The sequence below is a fragment of the Poecilia reticulata genome, chromosome 12, assembly GCF_904066995.2.
Source record: "Poecilia reticulata chromosome 12, P_reticulata-male-v2, whole genome shotgun sequence".
In the NCBI taxonomy this organism is placed as follows: Eukaryota; Metazoa; Chordata; class Actinopteri; order Cyprinodontiformes; family Poeciliidae; genus Poecilia; species Poecilia reticulata.
The window spans coordinates 10,885,385-10,907,561 of record NC_088841.1 but is presented as its reverse complement, the minus strand read 5'-3'; the positions used below and the strand labels follow the sequence as shown (position 1 = coordinate 10,907,561).

At 39.2% G+C, this 22,177-nt stretch overlaps 2 protein-coding genes across 4 annotated transcripts in view; one reads left to right on the top strand and one right to left on the bottom strand.

Moving 5' to 3' along the window:
- Positions 1-121: 121 nt before the first annotated feature.
- plpp1a (phospholipid phosphatase 1a) lies at positions 122-17,405 on the top strand. 3 transcript variants are annotated; one of them, XM_008423757.3, is made up of 6 exons: positions 122-727; positions 8,732-8,883; positions 10,480-10,760; positions 12,954-13,011; positions 15,616-15,792; positions 16,448-17,405. In XM_008423757.3, the coding sequence occupies exons 1-6, from the start codon at positions 670-672 to the stop codon at positions 16,562-16,564; spliced, it is 843 nt and encodes a 280-aa protein (XP_008421979.2). In that variant the 5' UTR covers positions 122-669; the 3' UTR covers positions 16,565-17,405. The 3 variants fall into 3 exon arrangements, with proteins under 3 accessions (XP_008421979.2, XP_008421978.2, XP_008421980.2); XM_008423756.3 differs by lacking the exon at positions 8,732-8,883 and adding an exon at positions 6,721-6,875 and having other exon boundaries at positions 126-727; XM_008423758.3 differs by lacking the exon at positions 122-727 and adding an exon at positions 6,763-6,875.
- mtrex (Mtr4 exosome RNA helicase) overlaps positions 16,410-22,177 on the bottom strand; it is an 18,209-nt gene continuing 12,441 nt past the window's right edge. Inside the window, exons 22-27 of the mRNA XM_008423759.3 lie at positions 20,080-20,243; positions 19,406-19,511; positions 18,909-18,965; positions 18,670-18,829; positions 18,148-18,252; positions 16,410-17,671 (exon numbers count right to left, since the gene is read on the bottom strand). Of these exons, the coding sequence (XP_008421981.2) occupies positions 17,619-17,671; positions 18,148-18,252; positions 18,670-18,829; positions 18,909-18,965; positions 19,406-19,511; positions 20,080-20,243 (645 nt within the window). The 3' untranslated portion in view covers positions 16,410-17,618. The remainder of the gene's footprint in view (positions 17,672-18,147; positions 18,253-18,669; positions 18,830-18,908; positions 18,966-19,405; positions 19,512-20,079; positions 20,244-22,177) is intronic.

The following is a 22,177-nucleotide window of genomic DNA, read 5'->3' as shown; positions in this document are numbered from 1 at the left end:
CAGGGAAAATGTTATAACCATTTACCAGGACCCCAGTGTGAAAACCGTGGAGGAATATGCATTTTTCCCACTCTGCCGACGCTACATGAATGCAGAAATGAATCCGCCTTATTTACGGACTCCTCTCCGGTACGTGAAGGCAGCACCATGGCCTGCTGCAGCCACTGAGGTCTTCGCAGCTTTTCGGCTCGGCTTTCGGATCATATTTCACTGGCTGCAGACGTCGTCACGGGACAGGTGTCCGTCCAAATGACCGGGCCCCTCATGAGAGTGAGCTGTTTTATTTAAAAGCTCGTAGCAGCTGTGAAATCACAATGAAGCTCCGGCTCTGTTGTTGGCAGAGCTGCACTTCACCACCACCCAACAAGAAGAGCGACAACTGCAGCTAAGCGGCATCCGCCGCCTCATATGTAAACAGCTCTCCTGTGGACCCGGTAGTTTCTTACGTTTTTATTGTGATATTTTAAGGACCATTTGCTGCCGCGGGTCCCCCTTTTTTTTTTTTTTTTTTTTTATCCTTACTGACCGAGTGAAAAACAACGACAGCCGGAGCAGTAGGAGTAACTGCGCTGCGAGGAGGAGCATCCACCTTTGAGGGTTATTAAAGCGCAGCAGAGGCAGCACACGGACAGAGACAGGGACTCTGCACCCAGACGGAGAGGAGTCAACATGTTTGAGGCCAGAGGAATCCTTTTTGTCCTGCTCGATTTAGTCTGTCTAATTCTAGGTATGTGTTTAAACATTTCATTCACTGTTGTGGGCTATTTGCTGCCCTGTTAATGATATAAGCTGATTTGTGTGTGTGGCTTTAATCCTTCTTTTGGAGCATTTAACAGCTTACTATCTTGTGAAGGGAGTGGTGACTGTCCAGGACTGTACTTATATATAAGCCACTTAACAAAAACATTTTTATATCGTCTGATCTTTATATATATATATATATATATATATATATATATATATATATATATATATATATATATATATATATATATATATATATATTCTTAGCATTGCCAAATACCTTTGAGCTTGTTAGATGCTTGTAAACTTGTTACAACTGCTCAGCTCATGTTTTTTTGTTTTTTTTCTGACTGCATAATTTTTAGATACAGTCTGGGCCGGCCCGAGGTACTAGTAAAAATTGCGCATAATTACATAATTGGAGACACAGTCAGCTGCTAAGCTGGGAAGAAAGAACGTGAATTCACACGACATTCCACAAATGTGTAAATTGTACATGTGTTAAGGCATGCTTGAAATGTATGTGAATAGCTTAAGCCAGTTAATACTGTTAACGTTTTTTTTTTTCTATTTAGTTGCAATAGAAAGTGGCAGAGGGATTCAATCTTTTACCTGCTGGACACCCCCTGCCTGTTGCTTCACAAAGCCAGTCAGCTGGCTGAAAAAGGAACAAACAAGTTATGCTGTATCACCCTGCAATCTGGTTAAGCCAGCACTGTTTAAAATATACAGTTAGTTGAGGTATATTTGTAAACATTAGTATATAGCCTAACTAGCCTAAAACCTGTTCCTGTGTTTTAACTGTATGTATGGGGGGGAAAAAGAGAAGAAAACAAAACAAAAGTTTAATATTATTGTGTTAGTTTTGAAAATGAGTTTAGCAATTAGCTTATGTTTACACATTTTTTTTGTAAGTTTAATTATTGTATATTTACTGAAGTTGATCACACCAGCTCATAGTTATAATTATATATTTTTTTCTTTTAAAAGGCATTGTTTGCACTGTGTAAATGTTTTTAGGAAAGCTGATGAGTATTTGATTTTACGTCCTGGGTTCACTCAACTCATTGCCTCTGGCTAACAGAGGTAATGAGTGTCATGGCTAATAGGTAAAACAAAAACAAAATGTTTGACTTTTTTATAATGTAACATTGTCCATTTCCTCTGAGTCCGTGACATGCTGCTTATTGGGCTTTACGTCCTAAAAATAGCCTGAGTAGACACTCAGATGTAGATTTTTTTCCTTTCTGCATTTTTCTTAGAATATACACCTCAGAACTGGGTCGGCTGCAGAACAACATTGTCACCTGATCCAGAAATTCCTTGAATTCACTATTTACATAAACAACAACATAAAACGCTGTTTTATAATTCTCACACTGTTCTATCTACAAAAATGAGGAACTCTTACTTAATTTTAAGTAGTTTAAAGTTAACAATCAAAATAAAAATAAATAAAAAAGCACAGGAAATATAAAATTAAGCCCAGTCGCTTTGTGATTGCTGATGGGCTCAACTGGAAGCTTCACCCAAATGAATTTCTGGCGAGGTTCTATAGTTCAACCTCGGACCGGCCCTGATTACGATTATGCTTTATAGTTGAATGTTTCCATGAAGTGACTTTTTGAGCTCACATGGGGGAATTTCTGAGCCTTTGCAGTGCATGATCGCATGATTTAAAAGCGCTCACGTGAATTTCCTGAATGGGATGCTTAGACGCTGTGATGAGTCATGTCTCTACCTTAGAGTGGAAAAGATCTTTGCTCACCAAACCACAAGGTTCCCGGCGTGGGGTCTTGCATGAGCACCTATGGAAATTATAATAGTAGAAGCAGCGTCACACGGATCAAGACAAAAGTGCTGTGTTAGATTGTCAGTCAGGTTATTATATCCAGACTGAACTGTCTCACTTTGTCAGTTAGATATTCTCTCTCTCTGGAGCGTCTATGTTTCCATCAATGACTGATTTGCTGTATTAACTTTTATCACTTTAACACTCTCTATCTTGGTTTGAAACTGTTTAGTTGTTTCTTAAGCTGGACTTAAACGTAGGAATAAGTTTCACATAGTGTCACAACCTTGTCTAAAAATGCCACACTTTCATGGTATTCACACATAAAAATAAAAAAAAACCAATGGCATGGATATATTTTTTCCCTTTTGCTGCAAAAATAATACAATCTGTATTCCAAAATATTTTTTTTATTGATATGTATTTATTGAGTAAGAGGAAAAAGTGAGTGTGCTGATAGTGATTGGGTCGGTGTGAGTCAGCTTTTTAATGAGCCCATGACAATGATTTTCTGCTCAGTATGTCCCAGTTAAAGTATGTTGTAAATCACTGTTTAAACTCTGCTTCACTCAGAGGCAGTGGGCTCGGACTTAAACTTGGTGTCAGTGGGTGGTTTAAATCTTAATTTCAACAAATGACTGCAGAGGTGAAAGGCTTTAGCAAAATCTAGAATAACCGCCCGCTGAATTTCCTATTTGTAGAGCAGAATTTGATCCTTTTTCAACGTTCTGCTGTTTACACTGTGAGCTAACACTGGAAGTCTAATGTAGATATTAAGTGGATATCTCGTGGAGTTACTGGTTGCGGTAGAACATGTAGCTCTAGTACAGACGTGTAGCTTTACTGCACTTTCAAAACAATGTCGCCCTCTTACTACAGTGGCTTCCAAATTTTGGCCGAAATCTTCAAGTTGAAAGTTCTCACACAAACTTTACTGTCGCTTTTCTTCTACTTTTAATAGAAAACACAAAAAATCATTTTGTTATTTTCTTTTTTTTGGACCAGCTTACAGGTAAATAAGGCATGCAACATTAAAATGAAAATATCAAAGTATTTTGATACGAAAAATATTCGTAGAAACATTTTTGCAGATTTTGGGGATTCAATTGTTTTCTATTTGCGTGATTTAGAAAAAAAAAAGTTGAGAATGGTGATTGCTGCTTTTAAGGCCACTTGTTTTGGTATCTAACTAAAAAATTATCTAGCTCTACAAACAAAAGTTCAGCTGAAGAAGTTATTTAAACCGTGATCCATCCAGTCTATGCCTACAGGCCAACGAAGCTTAGACTTTCAAATTTGACCCAAGGCTGATCTGCCAACAGAGCTATTGAAAATCCTCCCAGTAAAATGAGCACCGAGTGAGAACCAAGCCAGCTGTCTGAGCTGAACTCTGTCTGCTAATTGGATTCGTCTTCCAAGTAAACGAAATTATTAAATTATAACCGGGGTCTTTGAGCATTTGTCCTGAGATTCGGCCTGGAGTCTGTGGTCACACTGCACTGCGCGGGTATTTAATGAGCAAATTATATGGATGCACAGGAACAAGACAGAGCTCTGTATTTATCCTATCCCTGGTAGAGATGGGCAATGAATTTATCTTTTACTGTAGTAACATAATCACACACAACTGATTTTTATTTAATCATACATATCATAACACGAAATAAGGTTACCATAGCTATGCGGATGACGCACAGCTCTACATTACGATCTCACCAAACGACTATGAATCCATTCAAGCGTTGAGCAGATGTTTAAAACAGATCAACGCATGGATGTGCTATACCTCTCCCAGCTGAGTAAATATCATTATAAGGTTTATTTGATAGGGACAGACACACATCGACATAGACAAACTGAATAAAACAGCAGTCCCATGTTTGCCTCATGGTGCAATAGCTCCAGGTAATTCGCAGCACTTGTCCCTAGTTGGGCTTTTTGAAAAATAACTCTAAAAAATGAATGATAATCATTTAAAATAGCACAACATAATGTATACAAACAGAAAAAATGTAAAACATCAAAAATGGGTACGGGTCTGTTTTTGACATAACTACAGATTTATTTGATTTTTGAACGTACTAAAACTGGTTACAGACTTTAAATGAACAGCAATAAAGGAGGGACAGTCAAGAGTTAGCACACGCCCTCATCTACTGCACCTGAAAACTGCAAAAAAAAAAAAAAAAGAAAAGCGTTTTGCAGCTTTTAATCAAGGCTAAAACCCACCTGTTAAGAGTCACTTTCATTTTATAATAACTTCATTTTAAAGGCTGTATTCCAACTTTTTATTACTTGCCTTGCTTCATGACATCCTGTTACCCTTAAATATGAACATGATGTGGCAGAGACACCTGTTTGTTTAAGTGACTCCTTAAAATCGTAAAGATAAGAGAACATGCTATGCAAGCAAGGCAGATGTATTTATACATGTCTTTACTGAGGGTGCAAATCATCTTGTAGGGCCATACATGTGCAATTAGTACAGGAATGTTTCACAGAGAAGACTGCTTGTCCCGTTTGAGTCTACGTTGCTAAAATAATGTTCTCAATGAAGTTCCTCTAGAAGGAAGTAAACCAGTGCGAACTCAAGACGTTCGCTAACTCTTGAGTTGTGAGATTAAACCGTTTATACTGTTATTAGTTGTGTCCTGTGTGTCACAACTGCGGCACAGTTTTTTTTTTAATGTCTCCAGCTGTTGCAGCCGTCACAGCTTCGCAGGGTGCAGCTGCAGCAGAATAGTTTCAGAGATTCAGCTGCCTCTCCCTCCGATGCGTTTTCTGTGTTCGCTTGCTCGTTAACGTGGGCCGCAGCTCAACAATCGACTCGGTTTCCGCCTGAATGAGGGGAACGACTCTTTCTTGCAGCACAATGGGTTAAACAGGCCAAACAGCCAGAGAGATGACAGCGGCATTCCCCGCAGACTTTGCACTGTCAAAACCGATTAGCATTACCTTTTTTATCTTTATGGTATCCTATGTGTAGGGAGTGTTCAGTCATGGCTGTCTTTTTCACACCAAACAAAAACGTCTCGGTTATTTCCACAAAAAAAAGGACAGCTTAAAGGAAGTGGATCTGTGTGGTTTCTGGCATTGGGTTTGTTTATTTTCCCGTTTCCCTAGAACGCTGCTGAGTATCTAATTGACCGCATTTATGTTAAATGTTGTGATTTCCGACTTTAAAGACTTCTTTTCATCAGGAATAAATCTACTGAGGAAAAGAGACGGAGTTAAACAATTTGTTGGTTTTGGGTTTCCAACGCCTGAAAAAGTTTCTCCTTCTGTTACATAAACGGTTGCTGTTCCCATCTCTCTATATGACATAATCAAGCTCTGTAGTTAATGTTAATCCACCTTCTAGTGTGCATTAGGGGTTTTTGGCATAAAATTGTGCCTGAAATCAGTTTCTTAAACCCAACTGGTGTGGGAATAAAAGACGCTTTGTGGATTTTTAAACAGTTTGACACAATTTTAATTAAAACGACTAAAACTGAGTTTATTCATCCATACGTATTTCTTTCAGATTAAAAAAAAAAAGTATGTGGGAATGGAGAAAATGATTATATGTAATTTTTTTTCTTAAAATACGAGTGTAAGGTGCGTTGGATTGAGCTGTTTATGCTTTTTTAAGCTATAAGACAATCACAAATATTAGGTTACTAGAGAAATAGTTATTCAAATGTGTAAACTTAATATACTGCTGCAGGTATTTGCATTATTGCGCTTGTTTTGATACTTATATCACGAGGGATGTACCAATTTGAGAATCTGGGACGATATCTGATGTTAATATATCTGTTACGGCCGCTGATGTTTACAGATATCATATGTAGCTCCCTTGTAAATGTGAAAAACCTCTACATCACCGCCATATGCCAAAACAAATACCAAATACCTGCTCTTTGCTCCTTCCACAAAACATTCACAAACTTGAAGGAGATAAACGTGGGTTGTTAATATCGGCCCAGTTTCTCTAATCAGATCAGCACCAGCATGTAAAGAACCGGCTGACATGCCAATACCAATGTTATCGCCAATAAATTGCGCATCCCTAAACAGCCTTACTGGCTTTTATTTTGAAATAATCTCTACACTCTAACGATATTTTTTTTTTCTTTCAGATTTTATTTTGTAAACCTCCGACTTCTTCCTGTGTTAACCCGTCCCGATCTCTCCTTCCACAGGGGCTCTACCTCTGGCAATCTTTAACCTGGGTAAGGTCCGCCCCTACCAAAGGGGCTTTTTCTGTAGCGATGACAGCATCAAGTACCCTTTCCACCCCAGCACAGTCACCTCCACCGTGCTCTACTCTGTGGGGCTCTGCCTGCCCATTAGCTCTGTAAGTAGTAGAGTTGCTCACGGCAGCCTGTCTCAGGGCTTGCATGTTGACTTGGTGTAACACAAGCGTAACACACGTGTCCAAGGAGTGCCGAGGCCGGTGCCTCAGGTGAAACAAATGCGGCGTTTTTTTTTTTTCATCCACGCCCACAACGAGAAGCTCTCATTTCGTCCGTTAACGGCTACGCTCCGTCCTGGTTTAGCAAGTCAAAAATATCCATGTTGGGAGAGGTTTGTCAGAGCTGATAAAAGCTGCACATTAGCGAGCACTTAGCAGATACTGATGTGAAGGAGGATGTCCACTTAAAAACATCAAATGAGGAAATAAATTGAAGCTAATCTAAATAATCACTTAAGAAGTTCAATTATTTGTTGAAGGGAAGCAAACAATCTCTGAGTCTGAGCATGGAGCAGATTCCAGGGTTTACACATGGGCTGTTATTTGATCTTTCCATGGCTGCTGTTATTCAGTCTGTCAGACATGCAGGCAGCTGGAATGCATCTCTGGACCACTTGGTTCTGGAGTCTGTAATGGGAGCTGGATGCATGCTTGTTGCTTGTTAATATATGTACTAAAGTCTCAATTGTGTGTTGCTGCTGTCTTGCTTCTTCGGGAACTTAAGGTGCGTTTTGACTGTATGCTGAAACTTTTCACTCTGCAATTGAATTTGGCTCAACCTGTGCTTTTTACGTAAAAATGCACCATATATTAAATCTCAATCTTTTCCAATATCGCAAATGCAAAGAAGTGCTTGGTTATTAGATTTTTCTAAGGTATTTTAAGTACCAAGCATGCAAATTCTTTATGGTAATAGTATTTTTCATCCTTTTGGAATTACTTTAATTTACTTTATGCCCACAATGGATCACACAGAGTAATTGAAGGAGAAAAAGAAAGAAAAGAGTCAGAAAATGTGGGGTAATAGTGACCCAAACTATCATCATAATACCAGCAATCTCAAGACATAAACAGAAAAATCTTCTACATCTATCAGTATACATTTTCTATATATATATATATATATAGAACCAGAGTGACTTATTTGCCCTCCAAAAAAGAATTGGCAGTAGCCCTTTAAAAAAGTTCAAAGAAAATAGGAGTTTTAAATAAGTTTATAGTAGGCGTAAAGTATAGGAAGCGTAATGTGTTGAATATTTGATCAGCTGGAAAGGTTTTGCACCCTCCCATTATCCTCACAGGTTTAGGGTAGTTTTTTAAAAAACTAAATTTCTACTTTTGTTCTCTGATTTGGCTCCGGTTATTACACTGGGATAAGTGGGAATAACCCAGGATGTTTGCTGGTTACTGGTAAAGTCAAAACGCACCTTTAAATTGTGATTATGTGTAAAAGTTCAACTTGTGGGGAGAGCTGTGGGGGAGGGGGCAGGATAAGGGGTTGAAGAAACTTGGATCTCCATGATCGGTTCTCAAGGAGAGGAAATTTCCATACAGAGAGAGGAGAGAGACCCAGAGGATTCCAGGCAGTCATGACTGTTTGGTCTGACGCCTGTTCGGAAACACAAGCCCTGCTTCTCAGAGGAGATCGCAGCGGAGATGCTCTTGGTAGCGATGATTTGTAACCTCACGAGAAATGCCATTTTTATGCTCTGTCTGTTGATTATGTTTTGGACTAACCTTCACTCTTATCTAACATGTGACTGTCTTTTAACCATTAACAATCCTCCTGGAAAGCTGGGCAAGACACTTCCTGCAGGGGGTTGCTTCATTCTTTGGGACCCTCTCATCGGACTGCAGTCTTTGGCTTTACAAATGGGTGCGCTGGTGCATGATGGGAATTTGTTCGGACGCCCTCTTATAACTCGTATTTTCTCTTTCTCTCATTGCCTCTCTGCCAGCGGGACTCCCGTTTGCAATACTCAATTTGCTGCACAGGCCTTTCCACCGAGGCTTTTTCTGTAATGACGATACGATCAAGTACCCCTATAAAGAGGACACCATTTCCTATGAGTTGTTAGGAGCTGTTATGATTCCCTGCACAATACTCATTGTAAGTGTTTTTTTTTAACCTGCTCACAGTTCCCCTCTGTGCCTCTTTTAACAGCTCTTCCTGCCCTTTGATTCTGTGTTAATCTCTTCCTCCTTTACACGTTGGTTGAGTTTCTTTGTGTTTCTGCTAAAATAATTTCTCCACATTTGCATGTGCGTCCTGATTTGCCAACAGAACACGCTATTAATCAAGCTTGTTTCAACAAAGGTGATCTTTCTAATGCTTATAGCTGAAACAGAAAGATGTATGCGAAGGGTTTATTTTAAGATGGATGCATCGTAAATAAAAATGGCAGATGGGAAGATCACTATAAATCTGAGAGCTAATTTCGAAATTGTAGAAAGAAAGTCAAACTAATATCCAAAATAATAGCAACACATGAATTCAGCTGCAGTTTGTGCTGTTTCAGGGTCAGTATTAAGCGGAACGGCTAACCAGGTCGGATGTTATTTTAAGCTTTGCTGTTGGCCTCTTATCTGTCAGGTTTTCGTAAAGCACAGTCACTGCTGTCTCTTTCAAGTTCAACCACAGAGACATGTAAGCCACAGCCTCCTCCACAGTTATTGGCACCCCTTAAAATACCAAATCTTTTTATTCCAGCAGCATGCTCTCACAGACAGAGACGCACACAAAATATATTTAAAAAAAATGCACCCTAGAGAAAAACATCCCAAGTTGGGGAATAATTTTTTATTTTAAAGAAAATAACCAGCACCACAGATGCTATGAAATAAATGAGAGCTATTTTATTAAGCTATAACTATAACTATCACTATTTTAAAGTTAAACAGAGCATCAAGGAATGTTTAATTATCCATTTATAATTTCATCTTATCCTGTTGTATAGATGTGGTACACAAGGCCGTTTTTGTAAATTTGAAAGAAAGGAAAACATGTTATTCAATTGCACTAAGAAGAAAAAAATCTACAAAGTGTGTGAAGAACTGTTGCCGTTTTTGTGTGTGACTGTGTTAAATATAGCTGGTTTTTCTTACTCATCTCCAGCAGGGGTGCCAATTATCACATATACCGCACTGTTATTAAGTCAGTTAACTTTGAGAAAAAGATAACTAAATAATATGTTTGTTAAGTGGACATCTTCCTGGGATATATCTTTTTATTTATTTTTAAATCTGCAATGTGGAGAAACTGACCTATTGTGTCTCTGCATTCTGTCTTCTCCAGTTGTTGTAGCAAACAGGAAAAGCAAAAGCAGTGGCTCTGGTTCTATCCAAAGTTAACAATAAATACAAAACAAAACTTTTTTTTTAGTTTATTCAAAATAAGAAGACAGTAAAAGATATTCTGACTTTGAAACTTCGTCTGTATGCTCATCTGTAATATTCTTTGCTTGTTTTTTGTGAATAGGTGTGAAAAAAATCTCCTTTTCTAGTTCTTGATCAAAAAATACCAATTTTTGCAGTAACGCAACATCAAAAATCAAAAACATCAGTAATTTTAACAACTTCATGACAAATATTCACAAGATGAAACATTCTTTTCTTTTCTCTATCTTAAAATGTGATTTTACTTCTTTTTACTTTTTGACATTTGTCTTAAGCTAAGCTCTAACTTATTCCTCTCCTTCCTTTGCAGATGGTCTTTGGCGAGTGCCTTTTAGTTTATCTAAAGCGCATCGAGTCCAAATCAACGTTCGGCAACTACGTTGCCTGTGTTTACAAAGCCGTCGGTACCTTCGTCTTTGGTGCCGGCATGAGCCAGTCTCTGACGGACATCGCAAAGTATTCGATCGGCCGGCTCAGGCCGCACTTCCTTGACGTGTGCAAACCGGACTGGAAACTCATCAACTGCTCAGCAGGCGTCTACATCGAAAACTTCAACTGCACTGGAGATCTGAAGATGGTCAACGAGGGAAGGTATGCGTCTGATCAAAACCCCTTCAGATCTTGAACTTTTTATTTGCTGGATGATGTACAGTGACAGCAGGTTGTTTCTAAAAGAGGAAGTGTGTTTTAGAAAGTCCTGATGTCAAACCAGTTTAGATTCGAGAAAGAGGAAAAACATTGACCAAAATGTCCCAGTTGTATAAAGAATTGAATGAGTATTGAAAAAAAAAACCCAGTTCTCCTCATTGTATATCTTAAACTGAGTCAGAATATTCACAATGGAGGGGAAAGATACGACCAGCATTTACTGGAAATAAAAGCTTTTTCTCCTCTTGTTCCCTCTTTGTTCAGATAAATGTGATGATTACAAGTCTTTACTTGCAGCTTCAAGTGTAAAATCACTCAGAGGATAACCTCGGTTTCTTTCTTGCCCAAGTAATTTGGAAATTGAACTCTGAAGGAGTAAAATCAAAATCCCTGAAGCCTTACGCTTTAATCTGTTTTGGAAGTACAAAAAGTAAAAGTTACACAGACACATTGTCGACCATCTAGGCATAATAAACCAGAACAGGTTGAGCACTATGTGCTACACTTATAAAACAAGTGGGGGAAAAAATGAACAGATCTGCAAGGTTGGAATATTTTAATCTAAATGTCATTAAAAAAACTGTCAGTTGTCAGGATTATTGTTATTAAAGATTCAAATGAATGTAAAATGAAAATATGATCCATTTTTAAAAAGCTATAAGCAGATGTCATATAAAAAGTGGAGACCGGTTGGAATACGATGATGGTTGTACTGACGGCACAGGAAAGGAAAGCTTGTTTTTACGAAGCTTTTCCGTGTCTGTTATCTGCTCAGAGCAGCGGGAAGAACGTTGGGAGGAGAGGATTTCCTCTCCTCATTCTACCGTAGATGAAACCACAGAGGACTGCTGAGGGTGGAGAGTTTATTCTGGGATGTGAGGAAAATGCTGCTGTCCTTTACAGCCAAGCAGCCTTTGTACTTTCCAGGTTTCCCCTTTGTTTCTTAAACCTTCCGCTTTTTTGTCCTTTAGCTGCTTTTACATGTGCCCACTGGTTTTTGTCCTTGTCACCTACGGTAAATCTACAAGGGCGCGGTGCGTATTTGTTGCCGTTTTTCCTTATCGGTAGTCTGTTTGTTCTTTTTTTGAAAAGAAGTGCAAGAGAGGGATCCACTGATTGAAGAGCAGATATCCAGTGCTTTTAAGATTCATGTTGGGGACACAGATTTCCAGCTGCTTCATCCAGGCGTTTAGAACGGCCTGCCAGACACTAATAGGTCTAATAAAGTGCAGCAGAACAAGAAAGAGGGCTGGTCAGGGTGTCCTGCTCGGCCTCATCTTACTGTAACAAGACTCTTGATCCACTAGGAGAAACAGATCCTCTGATCTTGGAGGGCACAGACATTTGTTTGCAAGGTGCATCACAGGAAGAAACCTATCTCTTCTTGGGAGCACATGCTATCTGAGAATGTACAAATTATAGCAGTAAAACGGACACGTCACTGTTGGTGATGACACTGCTCTGTCTGATACATTTTTGAAAATGTTCAGTTTCCCACAATTAGAAATCTGCAATGTGTGGTTTGAATTTTTATTTAGCTCCCTTTGTGTTTGGTAAGAGTGCACGGAGACATCGATGACATAAAATCTGAGCAGTCTGTCAAGAAAACCTGTTAGTTTCATATTTGTAAGGAAAATGGGAATAAAAAATATTCCAGAAGTAAAATAGTTTTACATTTATCTACGAGATAAGATGGTTTCGAGATGTTCCCGGTGGATAGCCTCAGTTTGCACCATGCGGGAGCCGAACTTTCACTCATTTCTTCCGTCCTTTTGAGTTATGAGCTGAACATCGTCTCTGAGTTGTCTTTAAACATAGGTTTCTTATTAGGTCGAGCTCCATCTGCGTCACACACGCACAGATGTGAAATGACAACAACTGTGTTTCAAACAGGAAGTAGCAAAGGCAGAGGGGACAGTTTGGAAGAGCAGCTCCATGTAACCTCAACATCCCCCCTCGGTTATCATTTCTCCGAAACGTGTACGAACAAAAGCCCGCCGAGGCAGCGCATGTTTGCACAGCCTCTCGTTTGCTTGAACAGATGACACACACACACACACCCACACACACACACACACACACACACACACACACACAGTCCCATTTTTGAGTCATGCATCTGTCTTTCTGTTGCAGACTGTCCTTCTACTCTGGCCACTCGTCGTTCTCCATGTACTGCATGCTGTTCCTCGCTGTAAGTACCTCCAACCAAGCTGCACACTAAGCAGAAATGTTTTTCATAAATGTGTCTAATTTATGATTTCAGCGTCGTGTATTAACTTAAACATACCAGATACAGTTTACATACGTCACCTCAATCAGTCACAGCTCAGTTTGATGTTTAGTTGTCAATTGTTATGGATCAAAATAAATTGCAGATAAAGAAATCAGAACAGGACATGTTTAGTTCAGTGTAAACACTGAAGACTGGATAAAATAACCAGCTGCTCACCAAAGAACTGCAGATCATCTTGAAGGAGGTTGAAATGGAAATATTTGCATTTTGTGGGAAGGTTTATCCTGGAATATTTTCAAGATAACATCTCTAAACATGTTGATTTAGGGTATGTTTTATTTTAAAGATAGCAAAAATAAAAACAAGGCCAACACAATCTGCCCTCTGCGTTCAGCGTAAAGACTGAGAACAACATAGTGTTACTGGGCCTGTCGTGATAAACGATAAATCAATTAATCGCACGATAAATTAAACCTATCGACCTCATTTTAATTATCGGCTTTATCGTCTCTTCCTGCCTTTTTTCTTTCTGTTGATAACACTGAATGAAAAAAGGCTAAACTCCGGTGCTCTCCACTGACCCTCCCTGCCCATTTCCTTTGTGTAATGTCCAGCGCACATTACACGAGCTGTCGGCTGATAGTCGGCCCATTTTCAAAACCTGAGAAAACCTGAGAGACACAGAAATCCCAGGTATAACGGTTCAATCGGTTCGATCCTGCCGTGTGAGGTTTTATTCAAGTACGTTTTTTGTTAATGGAGCCTGAGAATCCATTAACACTGGAACTGATTTAGTTTATCAGTTCCAGTGTTATGTGTTCTTTTGAAAATAAAGTGTATCCATCCATGGCAGGAAATCGCATGCATTATTAGTCATTTCCATTAAATCAGTGTCAAAAGGTCTTGAAACAATATTATCGTTTATCGCAATAATTTTTTAGACAATTAATCGTCCAGCAAAATTTGTTATTGTGACAGGCCTAAGTGTTACTGAAAGTGAGACTTGGGGTGGTGAAGCTTTCACAATGACTGTTAAAGCTTCACCACTGTAGTGGAACTGATAAGATCTTCGTTGTTTTGCTAATGATCTGGTTCTCATACTTCTTGATTTAATCTGAAGGGAATGTCCCTAACAGACTTCTTAAGAGTTATGAGACACTAGGCATCTATTGCAGTTTTTCACAGTTTTTGTTGGTGGGGAGGTATAATTATTAATAATAAAACAAAACAATTAATCCTATATGCTATTGTGATGCTTATTTTTACTTTTCTTGTTTGTATTTGCTGTGGAAAAAGTTTATCTTTATCAGAATTTGGAAAACATGCAACTTGATCCAATAGTTCTTTTGGGGAAAAAGTTTTTAATATATTTACATTTTAGAGAAGAATACTGATTATTTTTCATTTATTTAATAAAGAGCTCATTGGTTTTATCATTCTTGAATGCACTCTGGACTATTTCCTTTAGGGCTTCTTTTGTGGCCCTACTATAAGGAGCTTTATAGTTTTATTCTTCAATAAAACATCTTATCTTTAATATTTCAATCACACAGTCACTGCTTTTGAGAGCAAGTAAGACTCTAACTGCTTATTACTACTTCCCACAACCCCGGTTAGGAAAAAATAAAAATCTCCATCCAGACCCTAAGTTAATTACGTAGATAAAACGTTTTTTTCTGAATTTAGTTGTTAGCTTAAAGTTCAGTAGTTCAGTACAGACTGGGATGAACATTAAACTTTGAACCCTCCTTTGTGTTTAAACTGCAGGCAAGGTGTTCCTTGCTATTTAAAGGAATTTCATAAAAACGTTGTTGGGATCCAGTCAGCTTCTACACATGACAAACAGGAGCTATTATCTGGTGTCTGCATTGAGTCAGATGATTTTTTTGTGACATTTACAGGCAAGTTGAGTCTGATGTTTCTGTTTATGGTCTTGCTGTAGTGGCAGGCGCTGATATTTATTTACATTTAAGCCACAATGTTTAAAGATCACATGCCTGTACCTTATGAACAGTCTCAGTAGCACCCTGCTGCGATTGTCCAGAGCTGGTTTTACTGCCAAGCCCTGATAAACTTTATGAGCTGCTGAGTCATTCAATACGTTCAGATATAAATAGACCAGGGGACAAAGTCTCAGCATTAATGAAATAAGCTCCTTTCTCCTGTGGGGTGGAAGCTCACTTATGGAAAGCACTAGTCTTTGGTCAGCATTTACGTCAGTAAAGTGTAGCAGGAAGGAACATGAAAACGCAGACCTGGACTTTGTGTTCTTGACACAAAACCATTTGAAAGCAAGCCGACAAATTATTCAACTCCTCTGGTTTAGAGTTGGATTAAACATGTCTTAACAGAGATTATTCTGCTGTAGAAGATATGTGGCAATTATTACATTTAGTAAGATTCATTTTCATACCACTACTGATTACATCAATCAGTGACCTTGATTTTTTTGTGTTTTTTTTTTAAATGACGCGTCTGTAGCCACTTGTTTCCTCTACAAAAGTCAAGTTTGGCTCGTTTGTGTTGTCTGACAAACATGAATCACTGATCTGCGTTCCACAGCTCTACCTGCAGGCGCGGCTTCAGGCCCAGTGGGCGCGGCTGCTCAGACCAACCCTCCAGTTCTTCCTGATCGCTGCCTCGGTGTACACCGGCCTGTCGAGGGTCTCCGATTACAAACATCACTGGAGCGACGTGCTGACAGGGCTGCTGCAGGGCGCAGTCATGGCTCTGCTGGTGGTACGTGCTGCAATCACCTAGTCATCTCCAGCTGCATTTAAGTTGTCCTCCAATTGTATTCACACTCCTTTTTTTTTTATATATATTAAACTTTTAATTTGGAGATTTAGTGCCATGGATGTGCAAAGTAGAGTGGAAGTGGGAGGAGTTATTTTAGTAAAATCCTCTGGATTTCTCAGTGAAAACCTGTTAGAGGCTTCAAAAGACTTGAGACTATGGCAGAGGTTCACCTTTGGATTGGATAACAACCCCCACTATGCAGCAGGCGCTGCAGTTTAGATCAGTGTTTAGAATGGTCCAGTCAAAGTTCAGTTGTAAATCCAATTTAAAATCTGCAGCAAGACCTAAAACCTGCTGTTCAGATGCTCTGCATGAAACCTAAAAAAAAAAAACAAATGAGTAAAAACTAATTAAAAATGTTGAGGTAAAGATTTCAGTTTCTACATATGTAAAGGAGGTAAAGACATGCAAGACTTGCTGTGCAAACTCCTTTTGAAAATAATTTTCAGTTATTTCGAAAACCGTTACTTTATCTCTAATCCATAATCACACACATTGTTTTGTAGGTCTGCATGGAATAAGCATTATTCCATGTAACAAAATGTAGATATGAAAAGTTCTGCATTGCATAAACCTTTATTTCCGATTCCTGCAGGTCTTCTTCATATCGGACTTTTTCAAAACAACAGAGTGCCGTAAAGAGACGGACATCCCTCACACAACGCTGCAGGAGACCCCCACAAACGGGAACCACTTTGAGAGTCCCAACTAAGCTAAGTGGAGCTAAGCTAAGAGACCTCTCCTTCCAACGCACGCCCAGAATTCCAGCTTCAAAGCCTTTAATCCCGAGCAAATCCCCCTTCAATATGCTGCATGGACGTCTAGTATGAACTACCTGATTATTCCTCAAGTAATCTGAACTCTCAGAACCACACATGGCCTCTTTGAATTTCACACTTTAGGGTATTTTGTGCTTGTTTACCAGTGCGCTTCGTGTGAAAGAGAGATTGTGAAAAGTGTCCAGACGTAGATCACAAGCTGAAGATTGAAAAAAAATGAGGTGGACCTATTAGTGTGATCTACTGAAGCGGAGGGAAAACTGCATGCACCAAAAGGATCTGACCACTGCTGGGAGGGAGGGCGCATTGGAAACCTGTGAATGTAATCCTGCTTAGTGCTTTTCCTGAACTGCAGTCAGCGTGCTCACGGTTCTGATTTAGGGTCAGTTTTATGTCTCCAGTAGTGAATGACTGAAGAGGGTTAGCGGAGGATGAAGCTGACCCTAAGCCAGAGAACAGCACTGCTGCACATCCAGACCGCTGCTGTCTAACCTGATATCATGAACCAAGTGTTTGTTTTGTGTCTTTGGGTTAAGCGTGATGCAACAGCTGACTGCTGAGTCCTGTGTTGCCTTGTACTGGACTGCTGTGGCTGCTATTACAGCTCCCTGTGGATCTTATGTAAAACAAAAACAGAACAATGTGCTTTTGTATAATCTGTATGTCAACAAATCACCATACAGACTTTTTATGGAAAAAAAAAAACAAATGTTACAATTATGTACAAATGTCTAAAATAAGGAAAAATAAAGCCATCTAACTCACAAACATGAACTCAAATGATGCATGTGTTTGATGTATGAATTCAATAAAAACTTGAATGTACAGTGTTTTCTGACCAATTAGATGCCTCCAATCCAAAATAAATCTTTAACCAAGATGTTATGGAGAAAACAAAATGGAGTGGAGTAAATCCTGATGAGAGTTGTTCGGATAACTTTGGGTCGGACAGATTCAGGGTTGAAGTCGTGACGATGCATCTTGTGTCTATAAATAGAGACTGGCAGCGAAAACTATGTCTCTCTTAATCTTTGCGATGCCTGTGAACAAAAGCGACAAAATTATACAATTATTCACATGTACTGTTGCACATTGTTTTATACAAATTTTCAGTCATGTCAACATGAAAGTTAAATACATTACTGCATCATTCCATTAAGATATTTTAGTAAGGATTTGTGTTTTTAAATAAAAGCATTCAGGTCCAGTTAAACATCAGTTTTACATAGAAGTAGATGTTAGCATGCTCTACGTCTCAAATCCTATAATGCCTACATGCATAACTTTTAAATTTTACTCATCAACAAAGAGATGAAAATATTTGCAACCATAAGTACAAGTAGTAAAAGATTGTGTTTTTTTTTTTTTTTAACATGTTTTCAGACCTCTCCAAAAAAAGAAATAAATTAAGATCAATCAAGATTTTTAAACCTGAACGGCTCAATTCTTACACCCATTTGATCTACTGTTTTCACTGAAAAGGTCATCAATTTAAGTGAACAGCTGTGTTTTTTACCTTCTGCAAACTTGTTCTCCAGTTCAGTGTTACCGATGGCTTTGGCTGCAGAGCACATCTGTCGCAGCACCTCCTCCAGGCGCCGCATGCAGCGAATGATGCTTCCTGCAGGAAAAACAAAGGAGACATTTTTGGAGACATTTACACGAAAATAAAAACACCCAAGAGGTCATTTTAAAGTTAAATTAACAGAGCTGATCGAATAATCGCAGAAATTTCTCATTTCTCTTTGGGTTGCCAGAACACACACACACACGCGCACACACACACACACAAGAATTTATCGAATCCTCCCTCGGGTTTCTCAACCAAGATTAATATTTCTTATTATGGTACCATCCCATATTTTACTCATGAGATCACTTCTAGGAAAACTTTGGATTGGGAATTAAACCGCACAATAAATCTATTTTTTTTTTCCCTTTACCCCCCAAAAAGGCAGCATTGAAAAAAAGAGGAAGAAAACATAAGAACGCAGTGGGAGAAACGTTGGATACGGTTAAAAACCTGCCAGAAACAAACCTTCAAAGACGTCCGTCATCTTGCAGATCTGAGCAAACGTGGCCCCGTTGGACCAGGCGAACACCACATCCATCAAGTGAGGTTTGAACTGGTTTAGGTACGTCTCATCAACCTCCAGCTTGGCGTCTGCGGACACTTTGGCGATGCGCTTCGCACACTCCTGAAAGCAGCAACAGCGGTGTTCACATCTCTGTTAAAGCTGAATTCCCTCCAGCCGTTCGTGCGTCATAAAGTCCCACCTGCATTTGTCTGAGCGGCGCGGCCAGCTGCTCGGTTAGCTTTGGCATCTCGTTGGCCTGCAGGATGGAATGACTTCATTAATGATCAGAGAGCAAATCAAACAAAATGTGCTGCTGTTTAGACCTTATATGAGCCTGACTGAGGAGACCGCTGATAAAAAAAAGTGAAGCCTGAAAACTGGGATTATTTAAACAACTATTTCCCCGACATTGGATCCAAGCTTTAGTGATGGTTATTTTGACAAGTTGGATTAAATCTGCAGGATAAGAGCCAGAGGAGGGGGGGGGAGCTCTGCTGAAAAATCTGATGCTGGACCAGCTCTGCTTCATTAGACAGGACAAACAAATCAACCTCTAGTTTGTTATGTTTGCAGAGCAGTAAAACAGGCCAAGAATGCAACCTGATCTGGACTCGGTTGGAATGGGATTCAGATTGTGTCAGGAGTGTTTGAACAGAGTTACAGGAATTGTGTGAGTTTCTGTGCGTCTGTTCGTACGTTCTCCTGGAAGACGAAGCAGGACAGGAGAGCGGTGGCTTGTTCCACCGTCAGGTCGTTGAAGAGGCCGTTAAACACCATCTCTGTCAGCAGGAGCTCATCGGCGCTGCACAGGTTAACACACACCGTTAGCACTTTGTAGAACACCATCTTTTTATTGTTTTTATTAAACAGAGGCAGAGAGGAAATGTGGCAGAGTTACAACAAGAAAAACTGTTCTCACAGCAACTTCAGTCAGAAACTCAGATCTTAAAATTTGAGACATGAGGATCCAGAGTCCCTTTAGGATAAGCTAAATAAGAACCCAAAGGGTTTTTACCAAAGAGCTGTGGTCAAACTCCACTCTTACAAATGTGTATAAACCATTAAAATATAACTGCTTCAATGAGGGCTTCCAACAAAAACAAATTTAAAATGAATCACTCATTGGATGTTTTTATATAAAATCTTGCAGCACCAGCTATTTGGTTTCTCGTAGCTGAAGGTAAGCTGCCATGTTCAACATTCTCTTAATGGCTTGAAGCACTTGACTAAAATTACGCTAAATAGCTAATGATTATAAAAAGTAGCGAAACACATTCACCGCTCGCAGTGACATTTGTTTTCGGCTCTAAAATGAGCAGTTCAAGAGTGGAAACTGCTACAAACAGCTATGACCAGTTTAGAAAACCTACCTGCTGATTTCACAGGCGACCCTGCCTTTCATCTCGATGACATCAGAGGGGCTGGCGAAGCCGAGTCTTCGGAGGACTCTCTTTCGGCACTTCAGCTCGTCCATCTGCAGGACGGTGCGAGCTTTCTTCAGCTCCCGTTTGGCGGTCCGAACCTCGGCTGCAATCTACAGCACACACGCACGGACACGCACACACACGTGTTTTGTTTTAAAGAGTGATTTGAGAGTAAATTAAGATCTACCAGTGCCAACAAAAATACAGCATGGCCCTTTAAAAGCCATGTCATTTTTACTACCATCTGTTTTGTGAGATCATCTGAAGCAGTACATTAACCAGTGATAAAGTAAGGAAAAACAAGGAAATTACAACACAATAAGTACATATCTTGGGGCACCAATAATTTTTTACCTCTTTCCAAAACCCCTCCAAGCCAAAGAGTCGAGATTCCACATTTATCAACGTCTCTTTAGGCGAGGCGTCACCAGATATTGCTTCATCTTACTGAACTTGCGGATCTGCAAGTTGCTGAGAAATTGTCGCAAGCTCACAAATTCAACATATTTAAGTGTTTCTGTTCCCAGTGAATACCGCCACCTCCCAGAAACCAAGTTACACGTGAAAATGGTTTTATAGCTTCGGCGAGTCATAAATTCAAATGAAAGACTTCTTTGTCGGTTAGGCTGCAGCTCATAAGGTTGGACAGGTTTATGTTTTACTAAACAAATTAGGTAAGCAAATAAGGTGAGTGCTGCGGTTTTAGTTAAAACTGGATCACTGGAGAGAAATGAAATGACATCTGATGCTCAGGGGGACTGCTACTAGACGTGGTCAATGTGTTGCTGCAGAGACCAAACATACCAACACCAGTTTATTACACAACTTTATTTTAAAATGCAACAGCAAGATGTCAAACCTGTTGCAAACTGTGTATCAGGTTTGTTTCATCGGACCAGTTGAACCTGTCTGTTTTGTATCTTTTAACACATACGGTTTGAAAAGAGGAATTGTCCAAATTAGGTTTCACCAACTCTAATTTAAGACTTCTAAAGACTGCTATAGGGAAAATTTAAGCTGTATATCTCCACAGAAACAAGCAAACTTCATCCAGCCAATTGGTGATAAATTTGAACTTACCCATGACAGATGCTAAAAAGCTAAACTAACTAGCAAGGTATGTTAGCAGTGAGTTACCTTTGGCTTCAACCATTTCGAGTCACACACACAGTGAAGGTGTCTGAGTGTAACTCAAACGTTTGCCTGACTGAAAAGTCCAGCAAGAACAAAAAAAGTACAAAATTATACAGTCCTGTCAAGACAACATTTAAGACCTTTGATTAACATGTTAAAGCTCAACTTAATAATAAAGCATCATAATTTAAGACATTTTAGGACTCTAATTACATAAACATTTAAAACTTAAGGGTGTGTGCTCTGAAAGTAGGAAGCAGAAATTTTATTTTAAATCATTTTTATTCAGATTAGACAGTTAACCTGGTAAGTGAAAGATTCCCGTCAAACCCCAGGGATGAAAAGTGGTCAACACATGACCCTTATTCTGGTTAATGTCTTCAGTTGAATTTATATTAATTTTATCTTTATGATGCACAATATCTTTTGTCCATCTGCTCCCATTTTAAGGTTTACTACCCTGGCATCCCCTTGGATTCCACACACTCTTGATTCTTAAAATAAATCCATCCACCTGCTTTCCTCTCAAAAATCGTACCAAGAATTTCACTTTCCCTGCCACTGTGTGATAGACAATCAGAAAGCGAGGGTTTTTAACACTGGAATTGGGAGATATTTAAAAAATATATATATAAACATCAACCTAAAACAACCTAAAAGTATAAAGCGGTGCTATTATTAAACTAACATAATTACATCAATCTGTAATAAATCAACCGCCTGTTACAGCTGCTGTGCAGCTTCTAACTTGATGTTTCTATTTCTAGTTTTTCCTCTTTATTTCTGTCAAATCCCCTCAGAAAACGCAATTCCTTGTTTTGTTCAGTGATGCTGGGAATGATTTGTTTTTTAACTGCTTGGGACTTGGAGGTCTGAAACACCGATTGTGCTAGTTTAGTGCAGGAAAACA